A 22089-nucleotide genomic window follows, 5' to 3' on the forward strand; every position below is an offset into this window, starting at 1 on the left:
TATATATATATACATATATACATACATACATACATACATACATACATACATACATACATACATACATACATACATACATATATGGCACTGTTTCAGTCATCTAAAACCAAAAATGCATGTACTGGGTCTGCAGTAGTGCAGCTGGGAGATCTTCTGATAACACACAGATGTGCCTCTTTTGCGTCACAGACCTTTAGTGATCCTTATCATCATTACTATCAGTTTATTACAAATGTAATTGTTCTTCTCTCTGCAGCCTCATTGAATTACCATTCCTGCATATTTCTGTTGTTTTTTCTGTCTCAGTGACTACAGAACTTACAGTTTGTGAGGCAAATGGAGTCATAAGAAAATCAGTCTTTAATAAAACAACCGTAGTAGTGTTTATACGTTAAGTTGTGTTTTGTACATCTGTCTAAAATATTCACACGGTCTCAATGAAGGTCAACTCGCTAAATGATCTAAATCCGTGGTCCTCATCCCCTGGACTGCAGAGCGGTGCCGGTCCGTGGGTCACTTGGTACTGGGCCGTGCGGGAAAAAAAAGCATAACTCAGTTTTATTTATGTATTTTACCTGATGCTTAAGGAAGTTTTATTACTACCAGATCCTCTTTCCAGCACATCATTTTATGACTGTCATGGCGCATATCACGTCGCTTACCCCGGTCACGTCATGAATGTGGTCGCTATTCCTTCTTAAACTGTCTGCCCCAACTGCTTGACAGAAATCCCCAACCAACAGCAAATCACTAAAATATATTATTTATTTAATGTTTTAAATTTATTTACCCGCCACACTCTAAGAGTTGGACGAAGCTGAAGTTGGCATCCAGTTATAAGCTTCCACTTAAGGGGTTATGAGAAATTTTTATGTTTATGTATAAAATCTCGTTTAGCTGTTTGCAGGTGTTTTACAGATGATGAGGATTCAATAAAACAAAGTGTCTGATTTGTAAAAACTCCTACAGCAAAGCTAAATTCAAACACTTTAGCACAGAAACTACTGTTGTGTAAAAAAAAATCACAACCGATCAAGATTAAAAAAAGAAAATTAACTATGATAAATCTTTTTGCCTTGAAGGATAATCTAAACCTGAATTGAGTTGTGGAAGTTCAAAAATGCAAAACCCTGTAATTTTGGCTATACTGAATTCTCACAAATCAAAAATAACTTTTGCAAATCAACAACTTTGTTTTATTGAATCTTCATCTTCTATGTATTATTTACCTCTACAGGCCTTTTTAAACTATCTTAATGTTAGCCCCTTTTTAATGGGAAAAATAGATTTCCTGGTAACATAATAACGTTGGACGTGTACACAAACTGGGAACATGAAAATATTGTTTGATGTTAAACTGGTCTGTGGGCTAAAACAGGGTGGGGACCACTGACCTAACGGATCAGTGAGTGGGTTCCAGGTTTATTGAAAGGGAAATTTTGTGATACCAATCTAGTTTGAAGGAAATCTACTTACTTCACTTCCTGTCATACTATTTATAGTTATAGTACAACAAAGTTGATGTATCTTTTGTTTTGAGTCAAATTCGTGGCCAGATATAATTTTCTATTTGGTAGATTTGTTGTCAAGACCCTCATGTAACAGTAATTTAACACAGTGTCTTCAATTTGGTTCTCAAAACTCACAACACTAAAAAACAGCTGTTATGAGCTGTTTTGTTCTAACTGATTGGCAATCTGACTATTTTTTAGCTGTACATCTTTCAGTTGCTCTCTGCTCAAGTAGATACCAGAAAAGAGAGCACAAACCTATTGTTTTGTCATCATTTATCTCTGTAGGTGTTTTTTCTTGAGAATATGAAATGCAGCCATTTTTCAACATTAGTTTTTAGAGAAGTATTTCTAATTACATAAAAATTCAAAAATATAGTTTTATGTATTGTAATTTCATTGGATTGTTAAGATCACAACAGTCAACTGGTGTAAAACATAAATAAGAAGAAAAATTTAAATCTTTTCAATTTCTGTTACATGTGAATATAGGAAAAGGCAAGATAATTTAAAGTTGTCACTTAATAGCAGCCCCCTTATCTGTGCACCAAATCACGAAACAAACTGGACAGATAACAATCAAAGACCAAAACAAACATGAAAAGGAAAATGAGTAATGGTTTTCTGCACTCTGTGGTGGCGGTTGGGTAAAAAACGGTTGAAAAAACACTGGGAGGAAACCGAGGTCATAAATATCTGTAACTTTGGAACATATTTGTCTACAATATTAAACTTAGTCACAATTTCACTAAATATTGTAAGAGTGGGGAGTATCAACTTAGCTCAGACCATTTTTAAACCCAATATTAAACCAGATATTTCCTCTTGTGGAAGCAGTCAAGCTATGATTACCCTCTCCTCAACCACTTCAGTAAAAAGTTTAAGGCTTCCGCGTTCAAAACTCTTTTCAATGAAAGTTTCTACGACAGTTTTCGGGGTCCACACACAAACACGCAGCCATTGAACAAATGTTGAAAGTCAAAGCAGGTTGAACTTTTTCCAATTAGGGACTCTGATTTGGTAGTGACGAATGGATGCCGTCCCTTTTAATTCACCAGCTATTTGAAACAGTCCAGTGTAAACACCGTAGACTACATGCATGTCACATGCCCCATGTGACTGTAATATCAGTGTAGAATCATTTTTGAAGAAAAGAATGGAATAGAATGGTTTAAAATTATTGTGAGTTGTTAACACTACTCACAAAATTTTAAAGACATGATTTTTTTCCATGCATCCATTTTCAAAACCCATTCAATCCCTTCAGATCAAAGTGTTGCTAGAGCCTATCTCATTTACTTTTGGGCAGAGCCAGGATACACGCTGGACAGGTTGCCAGTCCATCGAAGGAATTATTTAATTTTTCTTGTCATTTTAAAACGTATTTCAAAATTTAGTTTCAGTTTCAAACATTGTTTCCTTGAATATTATTATTTTTTGCTGCAACCACAAAGCCAGACAAATAGCATCAAGATGTCAATTATCAATTCTATTGGTAGTGTTGATGATGTATGTGATCAGCAAGTACATTCCAAAATTAACATGGAGGAAAGCCTTTTGGTACTTGTGCTTCCCCCGAGCTTAATTATGTTCCAGCATTTATTGTTGGTATTGACTCAAGAACAAACAGGTTCTCGCCTTCTGTTTTTTTATTGTCTTCTTTCATGGACTTGTGTGTGACAGGAAGTCATCAAAGTGGGCCACAGAGAAAGGGAAGTACCACTGAAGGTGGCAGTCCTTCTGACGCAGCTCCTGCAATAGATGGTGAATTTCACCGTACTGGGAGGGTCTCCGAATGATCCCATGAGCCCAGACATGGCGACATGTTTACCGAGGCATTTGTAGAGCTCTTCAATGTAGCAATGAGCCCTGAAAATGAAGGTTAGCAGGAGCTAAGGACACGCGTGTAGAGGCCAATTCAACACACCCAAGTGGGTGAATTTGAAATGCTATTTGCAGTCTTTCTATATAAATAAATGTTTTTAAAAACACATTATTTTGTATCATCTGTCCAAAAAGGTTGACAAATCAAACCCCACTTACTTGGTTTATCCAGTGTTAAGCAACAATTAGACTGCAGATCTGCTGACGTTTTTCGGTGGAACCAGTAGCTGCCTTGAAGAAACCACAGAAACCTCTTGGTTTAATGTGTGATTAGAGTCTGGTTCACTCAAAGTAGTCTAAACAATTGTGAGAAAAACAAATGATTTATTATTCCCCCCTTCCCAATACATTGTTTGTTGTTTTTTGTCTCATTCACTCAGAAAAATTGCAGTCAGTATAGTTTTCAAGCAAGACAGTGCAAATCCTGTAGAGTAAAAATATTTCTTGTCAGGGATTAAGTGATGAACCCCTTTGAGAATACTTTGTTGTAAAGTTGGGCTATATAAATAAAATTTAATTGAATCAAATTGATTTAATAACAGTTGTTTTTCATCACAACTGTACAGTTAAAATAAAAAACTAGTAAACTCCAGCATCAAGTTTTTAATATGTAGCAAAGAGCTATTTAGTTGACCGTGTCATAAATTATTTGAAACATTTTAAACTCAATACGTTTTCATTTTGACTAGTTAAACACCCCTCATCCAACCTGCATTAATTACCACAGGTGTAGCCAACCATCACCCATCCATCCTCTGTGAAGCAGAATTAACATGCAAGTCCAAGTGCTTCTTTGTCACTCAAAGCAATTTGGTCTCTTTTAAAGCTATTAAAACAGTCTCCTTTTAAAGTGTCTGACCTCCTTACTGCATGAAGGTGCTGGTGGTACATTTTTCTGTAAACATGAATCCATCTATAGAGTTAAAGCTGACCTCTTGGAAGACATTCATGTTCAGTAACTCAGAGAAAAGCAGGTTTTCGTTCTTTTTTTTACAACTTAAATACATGTTGGGTTCCCTATCTTTCCATGTTAAGCAATATTTTTCTGTGTGATATTCAATTATTCACACTCTTCTGCAAATCTCATGTCAAACTTTCTCAAAGCTAAACATACTAAAATCCTTCTCAGCTTAAGCTTAACCAATACAGAGGATGGTTGTGACTCTAGGGTTTTCTGATTGTTCCACTTTAAAAGCAGAGTTTGGTCTGTAATGTTCGTCTTGGAAACCGTTCCACTGTGAGAGACAGAACGTAATAAAGAATCCAGGAAATCACAATATGTGAGCTTTATGTATGTATTGTGTAACGTGCAGAAAATAAGTATTTATCTATGAAGTAATATTTGTGCCACTAAGAGCAAAACTCCCAGATAGGAAATCAAAATGTCTAAAATTGCAAACAAAATGTTCAGTTTTAAAACAAAATCTTCTAAACTGCAAATAAAAATAATCAATGTATTTTGCTTTCAAAATCTTTTTCTTTGGTTTCAAATGACATTTTTGCGTTTGCAACACAACTGTTTTCAGACGTGTTGTCTTGAATCTTGCTTTCTCTTTATCAACTCTGAGCTTAGCATGATGTTTGTGCTACCAAACAGCCAATCACAGAAAAAAGGGTTCATGCTGATTGGTCTGTCCGATCAAGTCGCCATATTTATCTAAGTCCGTGTCTGTAACTAAGGCTCAGAGGTCCAACATGTTCTTTTGCCCTCCATGTTGCGTCTTTGGATGAAGAAGAATTTTTTTAAATTATTTTAAGTCATACTTATTTCATTTTAGTTTGTCAGATTTGTGAACTTTAGGCTGAGGTGCTTCTGAAACAGTTAAATAAACTGTGTAAAATGTATCTGCTGGCAGTACACTAAATCAACAGCCTTTGTGATCTATAAATCTATAAATCATATTTATTTATTACAAACAAACAAGAATTCTGTCCCCCACAAACTTGTTACTTATTTAAGAAGCTCTTCGATCCCCCACGTGTTACTTGTAATAATGTCAACTTGTTATCTATATAAATACATATCCTTGCAGTCAGACTGCAACATCTCCACCATGACCAAGACCAAAGAGCTGTCAAAAGACACCAGGGACCAGATTGCAGATCTGAACAAGACTGGAATGAACCATTCTACAATAAGCAGCCGCTTGGAGAGACGACATCAACTGTTGGAGCAATCATTTAAAGATAGAAGAATGTAACTCACAGTCTTCCTCCACATGCAGCTTCCTGAAAGATCTCACCTAATGGAACAAATGATCTTAAAAACAATAAGGAACTGGTCAAAGACCTGAGCAGAGACCTGGGACCACAGTAACAAAGGTTACTATGGTAACACACCACATCTTCGTGGATTCCAATCTTGCAGTGCTCCAAAAGTCTACCTGCTTAAACCAGCATACGTGCAGACCTGTCTAAAGTGACCATCTGGATGATCTAGAGGAGGATTGGGAGAATGTCATGTGGTCAGAAGAGACCAAAGTGAAAACCCAAACATGTCACTTGTCATGTTTGGAGGTGGAAGGAAATTGAACTGCATCCCAAGAACACCTTACCCACTGTGAAGCTTGGGGGTGGAAGCATCATGATTTGGGGCTGTTTTTCTGCAAAGGGACCAGAACGACTGACCTGTATGAAAGAAAGGATGAATGGGGCCTTTTATGGTGAGATCTTAGGCTAGTGTTAAGATTAAAGTCCATGATTTCCAGGAACAGCTCCAAAATATCACAGCTGTGGAGAAGATCTGCAAGGATGAATGAACCACAATATCAGCAACAGTTTAAACCTGGTGAAGACCTACAGGCAACCTTTGACCACTGTCATTGCCAACCAGAGTTAGATTACAATGTGCTGAGGTGAACTTTTGTTATTGACCAAATAGTTATTTTCTGCATTATTATGCAACCAAATTCTTAAAAGAATAAACAGTTATTTCCTGGATTCTTTCTTTCCATTCTGCCTTTCACAGTTAAAGTGCTTTTATGATGAACATTACAGACCAAAATACACGTGTTTTGTGGGACGACTTGCAAAATTGCTGACTACCAAAATCTTTTTTCTGTAAAAAATGTCATTTTCACCTTTATGAAAACTGAGCAGAAAAGCAGTCAGTCCTGTAGTAGCATTGCTGTTGAAGCTATTGTGCTTTCATACTCTTGCTATTGTATTGTTAATATTCCTAGTACCCCAGTAGAAGTTCCCTATATGAATGATCCTTTATGATCACATTTGTATTTTTATTTATTTGACGAAATTGAGTACTTTAAGAAAATACTGGAAGTCATCTTTTTTGAGTCTCTCTGTGGGTTTTTTATTTGACCTGAAATGCAGATTCATAGTCTTTTTTTTGTTTTTGGACATATCCTTAAATAACCCTTTTATTTAACATTGTGCTTTCTCAACCTAAATCAAGATCAAGTATTCTTGCTGATCCCTGACTCACTGTTGAGGACATTAACCCTGATCCCTTGAACAGCTTTAGCCAACCTCCAGCCCTCTGAGCTGAAACACAGAATGTGATTGGTTAAGGGAAGCATGAGATAGTGATGTCATGCTTCTACATTTAAGAGAGTTTAGTTTTGCTTTTGTTTTGAGAGTAAACCCACTGCCGGCAGCCGAGTGAATGTTTGCCTTCTGCTTTGACCAGCAGTACAACAGTAAATAAGTTCTGGGAACAAAAAACTTAGTCTATACAGTTTTAAGACAGGGCCTAGTAATATGGTTAGAATTCAAGAGAAGTGGATCTTGATAGGAGGTATGAGTCGGTTTTCTTCTTTAATCTCAGACTTCTTTTTATGGAGTCTTTTTTTTTGCCTCACCTTTACAAAGAATGTATTTGTCATCTTGAGTTTTGTCTAGCTAGCCTCGTCTCCGTCTGTCTGTCTTTGACTTCTCATATCCTTTATATGTCTTTGCTAGTTGAAGTGAATATATTTGCTAGTTTCTGGCTCTCTCAATTTCTTCCTTTTCATGGTGTCTTACACTCTTTTTAAAAATTCAAGAGGCATTTGATTGTAGGACCTTGTAACTTACTTTGGTCAGAAAAAGAAACTGAAAGGATTTTCTCCTGTTGGGCATATGGTGTATTTTTGAGATAAAAAGAAATAAAAAATCATGCTGTTCTACTTAACTGTCTAATTTTATATACTTTGGAATACCAATCAAAGCTTGTATTATCTTTAAAAATTGAATTGACCAAGCTAAAATGATGTTTTCTTCCCTAGGCAATACCACTTGAGCAGCAACACTACCAACAACATTCCAGAAATGCCTATGGACCTCTTCTCTGATTTCTCGGATGTGGACTTTTCTAGCCTCAGCTTCCAAAGAGATGGAGATTTCTCTCAGGTTGGTTAAACACATATGTTTTTACATTTACAAAACAATGACACACAATAATAGATTTTTTTAAAGTAATGATGAAAGCTCATATGTTTCCTTTTATTCAAACTTTTGCAGAGTTCTTTCCATCCAGTAGGTCTTTCATTGACTATTCCATATTTTTGAAACACAAGATGGTTTCTACATGAAAAGATCTTAATGTGAAATGATTTTGAGTAAAATTAAACTCATATACAGTTGTTAGCAATTATACCCAAAAATTCATTACAAAAGAAAAAAAAACGATAAATGTTCAAATTTAATGGTTGTTGAGATTGTACTGACAAAAAACTCTAGATTTTAAAGCAAAACACCAAACCTGTGGTTGCCAGTTAGCAGGTTTTAAGGAAACAAAATAAAGTATTCAACTATGCAAACAATTCTACTTCTCTTTTGTATCCATGTCTTTCATTTCTTGTAATGTAGGAGTTACACAGTTATTGTCACCTAAAGATCAACCTTTACACAAGACATAGATTTAGGATCAATGTGGAGTTTCCCTTGTTCTCTACATGTTTGTGTTTTCCATGAAATAGTTAGGATGAAGTATTTACCATGTTTGTGTATTTGGAGGGTATATTTTTTCTCAAATGCATTCTCACGATCAGAGTAGGGGGTTTGTTTCCTAATGCCTGGCATTTGTTGCATTGAGATGTTTAAGTTCATGTTTAGGTCTTATTGAGAGAGTTAGATGTGATAGGTTTTTGGGTTGTGCTTTCTCAATTGTTTTTTGCTGAGTCTGGACATACAATGTCATGTGAGGCATGAAGAGAAATTGCAAGTCATGTGGTCATCGTGACTAATTCCCATCTTCCATGTCATTCTCTGGCTCGTGCTGATCCTACCACATTTATTTCCCCATTCTTTCCAGAATCTAGAAGCTGGATTTCTTGTGTTCTCCACCAGAAACATTACAAATTAGTAGGGCAGTTCAAGTGTATGTGATATTTACCTTCACTTCTGTTGCCTGGCCTGGGTGCTTGAGGGTCCTGCAGTATCTTAGCTGTTCCTAGCACTGCGCTTTTCTGGACTGAGAGGTCTGAGGTCTTTCCAGGTATCTGTTGTAGCCACTCCTCCAGCTTGGGGGTTACTGCCCAGAGTGCTCCAATTACCATTGGCACCACTTTCACCTTCACCTTTCAAGTTTTCTCCAGTAGTTAGGAATATGAAAAAACCTTAAAAGACGGTTTTCTGTGAGTTTCTTTTATTCCTATTCAAGAAACTTTGAAAAGAATGACAATTTTGCTGAAACTTTGGCCAACAGCTCTCATTTTGGAAAAAGTTGTGCCCTTTAAACCGTCTCCGCCAATCAGGTCTTAATCACATAAGTCCTCACTCCCACCAGTCAAACATGGTTAACGTCCCCACTTCCTTGTGCCGACATGGCTCACAAAGTCTCCCAGTTCCAACAAAAATAATAGCTAAAGACGTGCTAGGTCGTGGAAAAAGTGCATAAAAATTGAAACTTGGAGACTCGAGTCTGGCAACGTTTTTCACTACATATCCCATGGTTCATTGGGTTAATGTGACAGCATCTCTAGCTGCACTGCTGTTAACTAAAGCAGGACAAAGGCAAACATGGAGCAGATCTTTCTGATGAAAGGTCAACAGTTTAGTTCTCCTTCAAGGTTTTTGCTGGAGCTCAAAGGAATCACCAACAGCCAGAGATTCCAGTGTTTGGGCCGAGTCAAACAGCTGCTTTCTAATAATGTCGGCCTGAAGGACAAATTCTATTTCAGACTTCAACACAGAGAGGTGAAGTTTAAATTTAAGTAATAACCACATAAAAGAGACTGAATTAAGGTCCAGTACCCAGCAAACATATTTAACTAGAACTAAATTAAATAGACAATGAGGCAAAAGTTTGTTTCAAAGAAACAAAGTCCACAAGTAGTTTTCTATATCGCTTTGACATCCACTCTTAATTCTAATTATTAAATGTGGATCCAAAACTAACAATTTCTGTCATTAGTTTGTAATAAAATTATTTATATACATGAATTCACTCTGTATCAATCAATAAAGGAAACAAGATAGAAAGACAGACAACGAACTATTTCAAATTAAGACAACACTGCTGCTAATGGAAAATGTGACAGAGACACTGGCATGTCTATCACAGGCTGCACTTCCATTGGCTATGAAATTGCACAAATTGTATTCGTGGGAATAATGGAAACATGACAATTTCGGAAAAAAACGATTTGCGCTTGAAGAAGGTGGTTTTTGAGGCGTATCGAAATCGATATATTTTGCAAAACTGCAATGGAAACATTTGTTTTTAATTAAATGAGTCGCGTGACAACAACCGGATGGCAATGTGCTTTTCGGTAGGAACTGGCTGCCTTGGTCACTACACAGCAGGCGCCACAAGACGTCCTACAGCATCACACAGATCATCAAAAGTTGAGCGTGTCATGTGGAATTGTTGAAACACAGCTCCTCTGTGAAATCCCCAACCAGCATTTCTCAAAATGGCTTCATGCGTAGCCAGGATTTTAAAATGCACTCGGTAGCGGATGGGGAGCCAGTGTAGCTGGATTAACAACGGGGTGACGTGTAAAATTTGGAGGATTTAGTTTAAAGCCTTGCAGCAGCGTTCTGGACAACCTGGAGCCGTTCTAAAGATTTTTTGCTCAAGCATGTGAAGATGGAGTAATGTGAAGATGCAGTAATCAAGACAAGATGATATAAAAGCGTGGATGAGCATCTCCGACTCAGAACGCGGCACAATTGGACTCAGCTTTGCAATGTTTTTAAGATGATAAAAACAAGAATGTACAAGTGACCCGACATGTGAGTCAAGGGATAAAACCGGCGCTAGAGTTACCCCTTTCTAGAATTTTGATCAAGTTTTGTGCGTGTTTGGGATGGAAACGCAGCTAATGAACCTGTGGAGGACAGAGATCTTTTCTTTCTGTTGTGATAAACTGGGGAATAATGTCTGTCCACCCTTTGTTCTGAGTTTCTGTTGTTCTGGTTACCAACCGGTGTTTAGGCCAATGCCATAATAAAGGTCATTCTGGCTATTTGTTCAAAACGTCCTTTTTAGGTGTCCGTTATCCCTTTTACGGGACACGCTGCAGCCAATCAAAACGCAGTATTCACCCAGACTGAGGTATAAGAACTGTGAAACACCAAGCTTGGGTGCATGCTGATTTAAGAAAAACAGATGAATTTGAGTGTCATGTCTGTCTGTTACATGTTGCACAGTTCTGTGTGTAATTAAATATGGTGTGTGTTTGTTGTTCTATTCCTAATCTACCGTAGACTGACGATCTCCACAGTAACCAGATTTCCAGTCAGTCTGTGTCAAAACAATTTATAATTTTGGAAACAGTTTTGTCACAAATCCAGTCATAGAATGATGTCTTTGCTTTACAAAAAGCACAAACAAAACAGTATTTTTTGTTTGGGGCTAAATAAGATAGATACATTAGTTGTGAATAAAGTAACTAATTCTTTAAAAAAAAATAAAGCTTTTTAGAGACAAGTAGTTCTTCCTTTAACTCAGTGCTTCTCAATTATTTTTTGCAAGGTCCCCCCTAGGAAAAAAAAAGGTTTTGCGCCCCCCCCCCCCCCCCTCCAAACCCCCCCATCCCCTCCCCACACACACACTCGTGCTGTGACAATATATAGATTAGTATTTATAAAAATTTATAAAAATATTTATATTAAATAATATATAAGATAAATTATATATAAATTATTATATAAAGATATATATATTTATAAAATATTTATAAAAATTGTGTACCTAAAATTAACTTCTGTTTTGCCACACAGAAACCCTGTTATAGTTTAAAACAGAAAAGTAGCTTAAAGTGCCTGAAATAAAATATCTGTCATTCCTTATTAAAACTAGAATAATAATTTATTTAATTTTTTTTATTTAATGAAAAATAAGCATTACAAAACTCTCGCAGATACAACCACACAAAGATGCAGGGCACAGCTCTTCACCAAAAACTATAAACATTTTTGACCAACAACCATTTGATGCTGAGAAAAATAATATTAAATGTAAATTGATCTGAAACATGAACACAGCAGCACCAATATATTTAACGTTTTTATTCTGAATAAATAGATAAAAAGATTGTGTTGATTTTTTTTCTAAATGATGGATTGTTTATTTATGATTATCATAAAGTGCAGCTGTTTTTCTGCATTACCTGCTGTCTTTCTGTCAAACACTGTCAACAACTAAATGACAGGCCTCTCCTTCTCACACAAGCGAGTGACAGGAGACAGGAGCAGCTGCAGGGACGGCAGTTCACAGCTTTCAGGCTGTTACCAACTCTGTGATAGAACAGATGATAGGAAACCATGAGTGGACCAGATTTTTTTCCAACCACCGACCCCCTGTTAAATTTACGCCCCGGGCAATTGCCCATATTACATGTGCCTACAACTGCTACTACTGGCATCGCCCCCCTATTTGAGAAGCACTGCTTTAACTGTGCACACACAGGCTTGGGTAATTAAGAAAGCCTTAACTGTAAGCATAAGTCACAGTGGTGTATGAAGACCCGCACACATCTCCACACGTGCACATGTTAAGTGTGGTGAATTGTGCACGTGAACTGTGCAAGCATTTCAGCAGAGAATCAAAATGATCAAATTTACTGGAAGACAGAAAAACTGTTTCTTTGCTAACCATCCTGGCTAACCTCAAAGAGGCTCCGCTTTGCAGCTACAAGCATGAACGCATGTTTTTTGTTCCTTGTACAACACACACACACACACATACACACTGTTTGCAGGATTTGGCACAGATTATCAAATTGTTTATGATTTTTCACCAAATGCTATACTATGCGCTTCTTCTAATTTTTACACATGCATCCCCATGCACAGTGCATTTCAAAATAACTTTAATTTGCATTATTTGTGTCAATATTGGAATTAAGAGTTGGATCTTCTGAATGCCGTGCATTATTTGTCCTGTTTAGGCGCAGTTTCAATGTATCAGTGACAACCTCAGAGTTCTAATGTGATGCTGTTACAGTTTCATGGCACATTGTGTACACATCTGAATCCCAGAGCACGACTGAGACTGAGAGCATAAGAAGTTCCTGCGTTATGATGCAGAAAGAGATTCACAATGTTCAATAAAAAAATACAAACGTGTTAGTAGAAAATCTACCTCTGGTTTCTTCAAGCTAACTGGTCATGAATCACTTGTTAATTCAGTCTTAGGTCATGGTAACTCCAGTAGAAAGTCTGTTGAAAGTTGTATGTGTTTTTCGTTATGCTTGAATGGATTTAAAATTTAGTTTTAAAAGCATCTGTTTCTTTAGCATAAAGTAGGAATGTTAGTCCTTTAAAAAAATCTAAATTGTTGTGTGCACAGGACGGATGGTGTCATATGAGCAACAACATTGGTATTGTTGGTTTGTTGAAAGCTATTGTAGTAATTCATATAATAAGATAACAGTGATGAAGTCGTCTATATACAGTACATGTGCAGCAGTGGGGAAAATATTGTGGTGGGAGTTTGGTTTTCTAATGGTCAACACATTTATTCAAAAATGAGGCCCTGCTTTTTTCAAACCTGACCAAAACAATCTGATTTTCAGACTACAGCAAACACGTTTGTGTAGCTTTACATGAAGTCACACCTCTCTTCTTTGATCAAACGCTCACACAGACACATATCAACAGAGTATTGAGAAGGCTCCCACTCAAATGAGGATGACACCATGGACAGGCGCCACTCTGTCTCTGAAGCTCTGCCTTGTCCAGCTAGGGATGGTCATTACAGGACCATGGTGTGGCCTTTATATCATGTATTACTGGAAGTAGGATTGATCACAGCCCCTGTTTAAAGAGCAGATAGACTTTATTGTTAAATACCACTGTTTGTCTTTTTATGATAGACTCATAAATAACTGACATTGCTTTTCCATCATGAACATTTGATAAAGCTTTGTCTGTGACCGACATCGTGAATTTGGTGAATTATCTCTTTGGAAATAGGATTTCAGAGTGTTTTATTGTGTGTATTCTAAAATTGCCTTGTTTCCAGAAAGCAGGAAGGATTTCAGATAAGGAATCTAGGAATCTATAGGTGTTTAACTGCAAATCTCACCTGCTGCTGGCACTTCTGCATTTTTATTAGAACTCCTACTGTGGTTGATGGAAATTTCAGAAGTGATACTTAAAAGCTAAAGTCTGTTTTAGTTCTATATTAAGTTGTTTTGTGCAGTTTTCAAAACAAGCCTTGGACAGTAAATGTTACCAGGTTTTCCTTTTTGTAAAGCGCCATTATTCAGCTGCTAATCAGAGCCTGTAAAGATAAGGAAAGAAGCAACAGACAGTGTCCCAACAGGGACTCAGCCTCTAAATACAATAATCATTAAATAGTGGCCTGAATCCGTTCAGCATAGCAATAAGTAAGGTGGTGTGAGAAGATCCAAAGCGCAATACTGTTTACACTATAAATGCGGTTAAGTTACACCATGTACAGTAAAACGGGTCTGACTGCCAGTAACTCTAGTCACTTACCAACAAAAGCATCATTTCCTGAAAGCTCCTCCCCTCCTCCCTCCCTCCCTCCCCTCCCTCCCCTCCCCTGCCCTCCTTCGCTCTCACACGCTCTCCACGCCGCTGTGAGCTCAGAGGAACCAAAGTCACTATGAGTAAGGCCTCCATGCAAATACCAGACTGCCCTGCTGAAGCAGGAAGCATGTTTTAGATCTGCTTGTGTCTGTTGCGTGGAGGCAGACGAAGCCTGTGTGTCAGGTCTTTGCGTGGACTTACCTGTGTCAGAGGCAGATGTGCGTGCTCAGACAGACAGGAACTGTGAGGAAGCTGTGACGGTCCACTGCTGGGTGGAAGCCACCAGCTGTAAGCTGATAACTGGCATTCCAGCTTCCTGATGGGAAAGGCTGTTGGATTCAGGGATTCCAGGTGAAGCAGGAGCTCATGTGCGTGTGAGTGTGAACCTCCATGTACTGCAGAGGTTGGACCCATGTCTCTCATGCATATCTGGACTAAATTATATTCTCAGCTGGGACAACCACTACCAAAGGTACGGCTTCTCTTTCTTTCGTCTTTCCATGTGTATTAGGTCGACTTTGTGCCTTCTTTTAGTTTGAAAGTCAGTAACTGTTGGATGGCTTTTAATAAACCAGATGAGGTACGTTTGAATAAAAAACAATTTTCAGAAGTAGACAAACCTATAAACTTAAAAAGAAAATCCTGTTTTATTTTATTTTTTCAATTCAAATTAATTAAACAGTGTACTATATTATACTTTGAAACAACTCCTTCCCTGTTATCAAATAACTTGTTTTTTCCTATTTGTAAAACCAGCCAGAATTGGCACATGGCTTGTGTTCTCTTCAGTGTTCAGTGCAGCTGTCATAGACTCCGTTTATTAAGAGTAGGAGAATATTAACTACGCCTTCAAGTTTAAATGAGCTTTCAAAGTTGAATCTGGTTCCTGTTTTTTGAGGGATTAAACGCATGTTGGTCAGTCAGTGGGTCAGAGTCCGTCATTCCCAAATGATTGTTCTTTTCTTCCAGTAAGTGGTTGAACCTGATCTCTTGTCTGGCTGGATGGAACTATTGCCAGTATTCTGCTTGACGGAAACACTGTTCCATTTTTGTTGTGTAAACACTATTTGTGAATCATGATTCATTAGTCTGCATGCCGTTGGTTAACTTGTGGCTTTATCAGTTTAATGACTTTATCAGAGCGAGTCTTGCTGAGCCGCATTTCCGCAGAATTTCTGATGAAGCCTAGTGATCCTTTAACGGCGACCTTTCTTCTTCCCTGTCATTCAGAAATGACACATTTTTTCTCTTTTACGTAGGGCAGGTTTAAAAAAAATATTCTCCATTGATAATGAGGACAACTTTTAACTAGAATTTCTCTTTTTCACAACAATGTTTAGCTGTTCTGCCATTTTAACTGAGCGGTTAGATATTAGCAGAACAGGATTTGCTTATTGTGTTTTTTTTTTATCGAGTACTAAAACATTTTTCCAGCATGAAGTGGTTTTCTGTATGTGTATTTATTAAAATAAAGTAAATAATCAAAAAAAATATCTAATCAACAACTAAGAGCGTCAGTCAGGCTCTGAACTCGACATAAAACCCCAATGGCAGACATGTTTAGATTGCCCTGCCTGAACAGTTTATTGAAGGCTCACTTAAGTTTAGTTCCCTCTCTCATCTAAAATAGAAGTCTTGAGAGGTTATGGCTTATAGCCTTAACTATGTGTGCAGTTATGGAAGTTCACACTGTAATTGATTTAGCTCATTTGTTCCATAGACAAACGGTTGTATAAAAGGCCCAGAAAAGCTTGATCTTTTTTTAAAAGCAGGATGTACGCACATTTTGCTCAATGTTGTTTGCTTCTTTTGCCTTTTCTGCACTGCCTCCCTTCGTTTTAACAACTTTTAATAATACTTGTTGTGTTCATTTTGTCTGTAAATGTTCTTTTCTGCACTTAGAGGTTTTTTTTTTAGATCAGTAGAACTAAGCAGTGGGTTAGGGTTAGGGCCAGTCAGTTCACTATCACATCTGTCAGATTATGGACTTTGGAACCTGCAGCATTAGGGAGCAGTGCTGTTTAAGGGTAAATAAAATGCAGACTAAAAATTGAAACAGACTTCTAGTTGTGATGTTTCAATCATGGCAATAGAAGGCTTATCTGATGGTTTTGTTCTGAGCTGACGACCTTTGTCTTCAGTTCTGTTCTAAACAGGGCAATGCACCAAAATCTTGAAGTATTACTATAGTACAGTAATGTATATTTATTGTTTTACACAAATACCATCGTTCACCATTGCACATGGAAAAACTTCTTGTCATATTGTCTGTCTTGAGTATGTCTCGTGTTCACTCCTTGAGCTAACATTGCGAGACATGTTATGTTGAAATTTCTGCAAAACTTGGATGTCATCATCGATCATTTCCACTTCTCACAGCACACACAACACCCTTCAAAATATCCCTTATAGACCTTAAAACAGACATGTTCTCTTTGACTGAGAACCGGGGTTGTTTCTTTGTGTGCGTTGTGTTTCCTGTCTATTTTCAGTTTTACAAACTTTTCAAAAGTTTCCAGGTTTACAGAACGGACAATAGGTTTTAGTCATTCTTCTCTATCCAGGTGTTCTTCTGTGTTCGTCGTGTCAGATTCATCTCACATGATGCTTTTAGCAATAATCTACAAAGAAGTTTGTGTGTTCAACTTCTTCAGATGCTGAGTAGAATCTCTATTGTAACACCAATAATTTTTCAGCATCAGATTCAACATTGAATATTTAAACACATCCTTAGATCTGTCCAGATATGTAATAAGTCATATCTTTCTGTTGTTAAACCTGTTGGGAATGCCTCTAAGGCTACGTTCACACTGCAGGCTGAAACGACCCAATTCCGAATTTTTTGCCCCTAAGCGGCCCAATTCCGATCTTTTCATGACAGTCTGAATGACACAGATCCGATCTTTTCAATTGCGACCCAGGCCCCGTGGGTTTGCCGGCCTGATTCCGAATTGTAGCCGATCTTTTCAATTGCGACCGCCGTCTGACCGGCCAGGCGACTTGATTCCGAACTGTACGTCATCGACACGCAACAAACGTCATCATTTTGCGTTGAAGTAGGCGGGAACGAGAACGTAAACATCAACCATGGTGGACGATGCTGCTGAGACCAGTCAGTGGAAGAGAAGCGAGATCCCCGATTGGATTAATATTTGGGCTGATCGCTCTTTTCAGGCCAAACTCCAGGGCTGGGCGGTTTTTGAAAAAATTTCCAGCTAAATGGCAGAGCGTGGTGTTGAACCTTTCCCGCGATAACTTTTTTTTCTTTCTCCCCTTTCCGACGTGCTCAGAAGCGCGGGGGACCCAGGCGATCCCCCTCCTCCTCCTCCCTGTTCTGATCCTTAGATTCTCCAGAACGGGTTGATAAAGAGTCCATAGCATTTATTCTGGGGGAAACCTTCTTTTATTACCGTCATCCTTCCTCCGTAACACACAACATGAATGCGCGCACACACTGCCCCCCCCCCTATTCTCTATCGCGGCACGCGCTTGCACACACAAACACGCGGGCGCGCGGGCCCAACACATACACATTTCCATTCCACAACAGTGGGTACAGACGATCCCGACTCCATTGCCTTCTTAAAATGAGAAGATTGTAATTGTGCTGCTCCTTCGTGAAAATAAATTTAATATTACAAAAAGAGCTCCGCTTTTGACAACACTGTTGTTGACATCCATGTTAACGTTTGATCCTCAAACAACAAGTGACGTCGTTCACCGTTGAGTATTCTTCTGGCTTCTGCGCATGCGGGTCTCGTTTGGGTCGTGTCACGGTCACACTGGAGATCACAAAAGTTCGGATTTACTTGGAAATGTGAACGGTCTAGCAAACAAATCCGATTTTTTCAAAAAATCCGAATTGAGCATTAAGCCCTGCAGTGTGAACGTAGCCTAAGAAGCACTACTAAGAGTGACTTCCTGTTAGCACACCTGTATTCTGCAACAAATCATTTTCCTTGCAGCTGTACATAAACTCATTTCTCACCTCTGTGTCCTAGCTGACGCCGCTTGTCAATATTTACTTTACAGATTTCTTCTTTGCTTGGGACATCAGCCGTTAGGCCTTCAGCTTGATTACACACAGAACTGGAATGGCTGCTCTTTGAACCAAATTCATCTTTATGAAGGGACTGTTTCATCAAGGCTTTATGTGATTCAGATTCAGATTTAATTGGTGAGCTAAGACAACAAACACTCGTGGCACTCTTTTTCATTTCCGGAGCACTTGAAAACATTGGAAAATTCCATGGAGGCTTAGTAGCAGCAGACTGTCCCTGTTTTAGTCAGACTCGGCGAAACATGAAGGCCTGCCTGTCAGGAGGCTGTCAAACTGGGTATACAACTTTGACTGGGCTAGCATAGCTGCTCTGTAGCAGTCCAGGCGAGAATACCAGTGGACTGAGCTATTACAGGAAAAAAAGAACTTGCATCGCTGAGAATACTGGATATGTTATCTGATTCTTTTTTCAATAAAAGCTTAATTTAACACCTGTTCACATGACATCTAGTTGTTTACTTTTTGCAATACCTCTGAAGCCGTCAGCACACAAAAAACCTAAATTCACCTTCAGCACTGAGAACGGAAGAAGAACCTTTTAAAGTCGGGCTGAGGACCAGCACAGGGAGACCCAGACTTGGGTCCCCTTGTGGCTACCTAGTTTAGGCAGCAGCATGAATTTATGGTCCAAATTTTTTGGATCATAAGGCACAATCTCAATGAACAATCTATTTCCATACATAAGATGCGTTTCATTACTGGGGCCATCAGGCGAAACAAAGAAGTCTGATCATGAAGTGTAACTGCACTACCCAGAGTCCCTAGAGGGGCGAAGAGGCATCAGAGGATTGGTCAGAGGGGTTAATGAGAAGTTCTGTAGTTTTTCCTGTGAGCTTTGCTGTTATTAATGTGCACCTCACAAAAGCTCTTAACATCGTTCAGCTGTAACACATGAAATACCAAACAGTGCCCCTGCTTTTTCAGTTCCTTATGTTGATTAGTGGTTGTTCAGTCAGCTGATCATTGGGGGGGCAAAGGTGACGTAACTGTCTTGTGCTACCCATTCCATCCATGCATTTACTGTCAGCCAGCTTTCGTGGAGTTAATGTCTAAATCTTAGGCGTGTTCTGGTGTTCTATTGTTCCAATCACCAGACAAATATCATTTTGCTTTCTTTTGTTATTTGAAGTGTTTGGAAATTTTAGGTGTTATTTCTAATATCCTGGGACGGTTGAGGGGTTTGGCTAGGTTTAACTTAGGCTGAGTGGAACTGAGTTCTGTGGGAAAATTTAAACTGAAGTAAACATAAAAGAACCCTGGAAGAAGATTATCCGGGGCAGGAAAGGGGGGGGGGGGGGGGTCCTGAACTTTAAAGGCTGGGAGTGAATGAGAGTGTCCAGTGATAAGATAAATATGTAGTTGGGATGGTGAGGTCATTTAAGGTGTCAGCTTGTTTGTGTATGTGAGTGGTTGTGCAGGGTGAGTAGAAAGCCATGGTGACTTGTTTCCTGGCCTCGAAAAGGCAGCCAAGCTGGCAATACGTAGGAGGGGAAAGCCCTCCACTTGCACTGGCTCAAGACTGGCTTTTTGGCTTTGTGCTGAAGCGTTTTACACACACTTGACAAGAGGGACTTACAGTTCTCTTACAGCGGAAGTGAAAGCGGACACAAGAATCTTGTTCAAAGATCTGAACCCCTGACCAACGGTTTGATAGACGGCAGTTTGATCCAATGAGCGACAGCCCCCCTAACACAGGTCTGTGAGTTAAACAGGATGTGGTTTGAGTCTATAAACTGATGTTTTTGCATGAAATTGATGCTGCTGCTCATATGTCTAGTGGTTTTCAGTGTATAGTAGTAACAAAACCAAAGGCCTGTAAAATCTTACATGTGAGAGATGATTGTTTGCTTCAAATGATGGGGGTCAGTCAGTAAGTGGTTGTGATAGTTTTTCATAGCTAAAGACTTTTTTTTTTTAATGTGGACAGGAAGTTCTGCAGGGATGAAACAATTGAGAGTGTCATTTCACCATAAGGGTAGGGGTAAGACCTGAGCTGAGATTTACCAAATGCAGGAAGTAAACGCAATGGCAATCGTTGTGTTTGTAATCATAACTTTGCATCAAAAGCAGATCTTACTGTAGCAAAGATGAGCCGCTTGAATAGATAGAGGCCCATATAAATGATGGTTTATGGAGCTGCTGCTCTGCCTTCTATGGTAGTAACTGCACTTATCATAGTGACTGTCCGGCCGCTGTTTGCATTAGATTAGAAACGGCTGCTCCTAACTTCTCTGAAGGCAAAGCCAGAAGTCCTTCTGCTAACATACATATTTTTGGCTCAGCTCGTAAGTTAGTTAATTAACTAAATGCTTTAATGAGGGTAGTATTGATTTAAAGTCATTATTGTAAACTGTTTTAGTTTAGTTCCCTAAAAGATATTGGCATTTTCGTGTCGTGGTTCTCAGGGTTGATTACCATCACCTATAAGCACAAGCGCTCATTAGCCTTTCAGCTGATCGCACATGATGTGAACTGAAAAGCCTGTTGGAGCTGTTTGGTGTTTTGTGCCTGCAACAGGCAGCATGAACACACATGCATCAAACATGGACAAGTGTGACCTCATCTGGGTTTGGACAAAAAAAACCAGCATGAGTGGACGATGTAATGCAGGTTCAAACACCAGAGTGAACAAATGACAGTAGAAACACGTGTTTGGCTTTAAAATACTTTAACATTTTTAAAAGAAGTCATCAACAAAACAACAGGCTGTTTGAACTTATTTACTGTGCTGAAATAAATCTTGGAGAAAAGAGATCATTTGATGGCTGCATACCAGGAATAATGTAAAGGCGGAGGAAAGGCAGGAGGGCTGGTTTTATAACTGAGCCTGTGTGCTTTGGAGGGAGCCAGATTACCATCAGAGTTGGAATTTAAGCCTTATCTCTGCTTGGCAGGATCCAGTCACAGGAGCAGTGAATGAAGTAGCCTTGGGTATGGGTCGGCCGCAGTCCAAACACTGCTGCCTCTGTTACGCTTGGATTGTCACCTTGATTACCAGGGTTCAGAGGTTGAACGTGCCTCGGTTAGTACCAGCAAACCTGCTGCAGTCTCTGAGTAGACTTTACTTTATTTATTTCCATCCAAAACATCAGGAATCGTTGTTTTTTTTAAAAAACACAAAGACTACCTGCTTTTAACAACATTTTGAGTAAACATTTCAGGTCCTTATTATTGTTTGATATTTTCAAAGCATATTTTAACCTAATAGTACAGTTTCTGTGTCCACTTTGTGTTTGTACTTTGAGAATTTCTAGTTGTGGCTCCATAAAAGGATGTTTCTGAAAACATCTATCCCTTTTTCCCCTTCCTGCCTCATGTCCTAATATTTCTTTATCAAAAAATGCAGAGAAAGCAAGGTGTAGAGCAAACAGACATTGATGAGAGATGATGACAGAGACGACAAAAGAAATGTAGAAGATGTGGTTGTGTGTTACAAGGAGAGAAGTGCTGCTCCACCACAAATATGGGTCTTCCAGGCTGTGATCTGCTGCATCCCGGAGGAACTTTGTTGAGTCTTTCAGCAGCATTCATGTCTGATCATGCCCACAGGAAAGACACATGCGTCCACAAATGTGGGGGAATTTGAAAGAAACAAAAAGAACAAGCTGAAGGTGGGGCACACGTCATCACTATCAGGAAGATCCACCAAGAAATAGGGTCATCTGAGCAAACCATTCAAGTAAACGTCTT

At 38.8% G+C, this 22089-nt stretch overlaps 1 protein-coding gene across 6 annotated transcripts in view; it reads left to right on the forward strand.

Annotated features, from left to right (window-relative positions):
* Nucleotides 1-22089, forward strand: part of sbno2 (strawberry notch homolog 2) — a 68133-nt gene that overhangs the window by 17775 nt on the left and 28269 nt on the right. For 4 of the 6 annotated variants that reach the window (XM_023953940.1, XM_023953937.1, XM_023953938.1 and 1 more), the window contains exon 4: nt 7619-7742. In XM_023953940.1, the coding sequence (XP_023809708.1) occupies nt 7619-7742 (124 nt within the window). Of the gene's footprint in view, nt 1-7012; nt 7150-7618; nt 7743-14384; nt 14812-22089 lie in introns of those variants that run through there. The other 2 variants (XM_023953942.1, XM_023953943.1) reach the window with 2 other exon arrangements.

The sequence above is a fragment of the Oryzias latipes genome, chromosome 4 (genome assembly GCF_002234675.1).
Source record: "Oryzias latipes chromosome 4, ASM223467v1".
NCBI lineage: Eukaryota > Metazoa > Chordata > Actinopteri > Beloniformes > Adrianichthyidae > Oryzias > Oryzias latipes.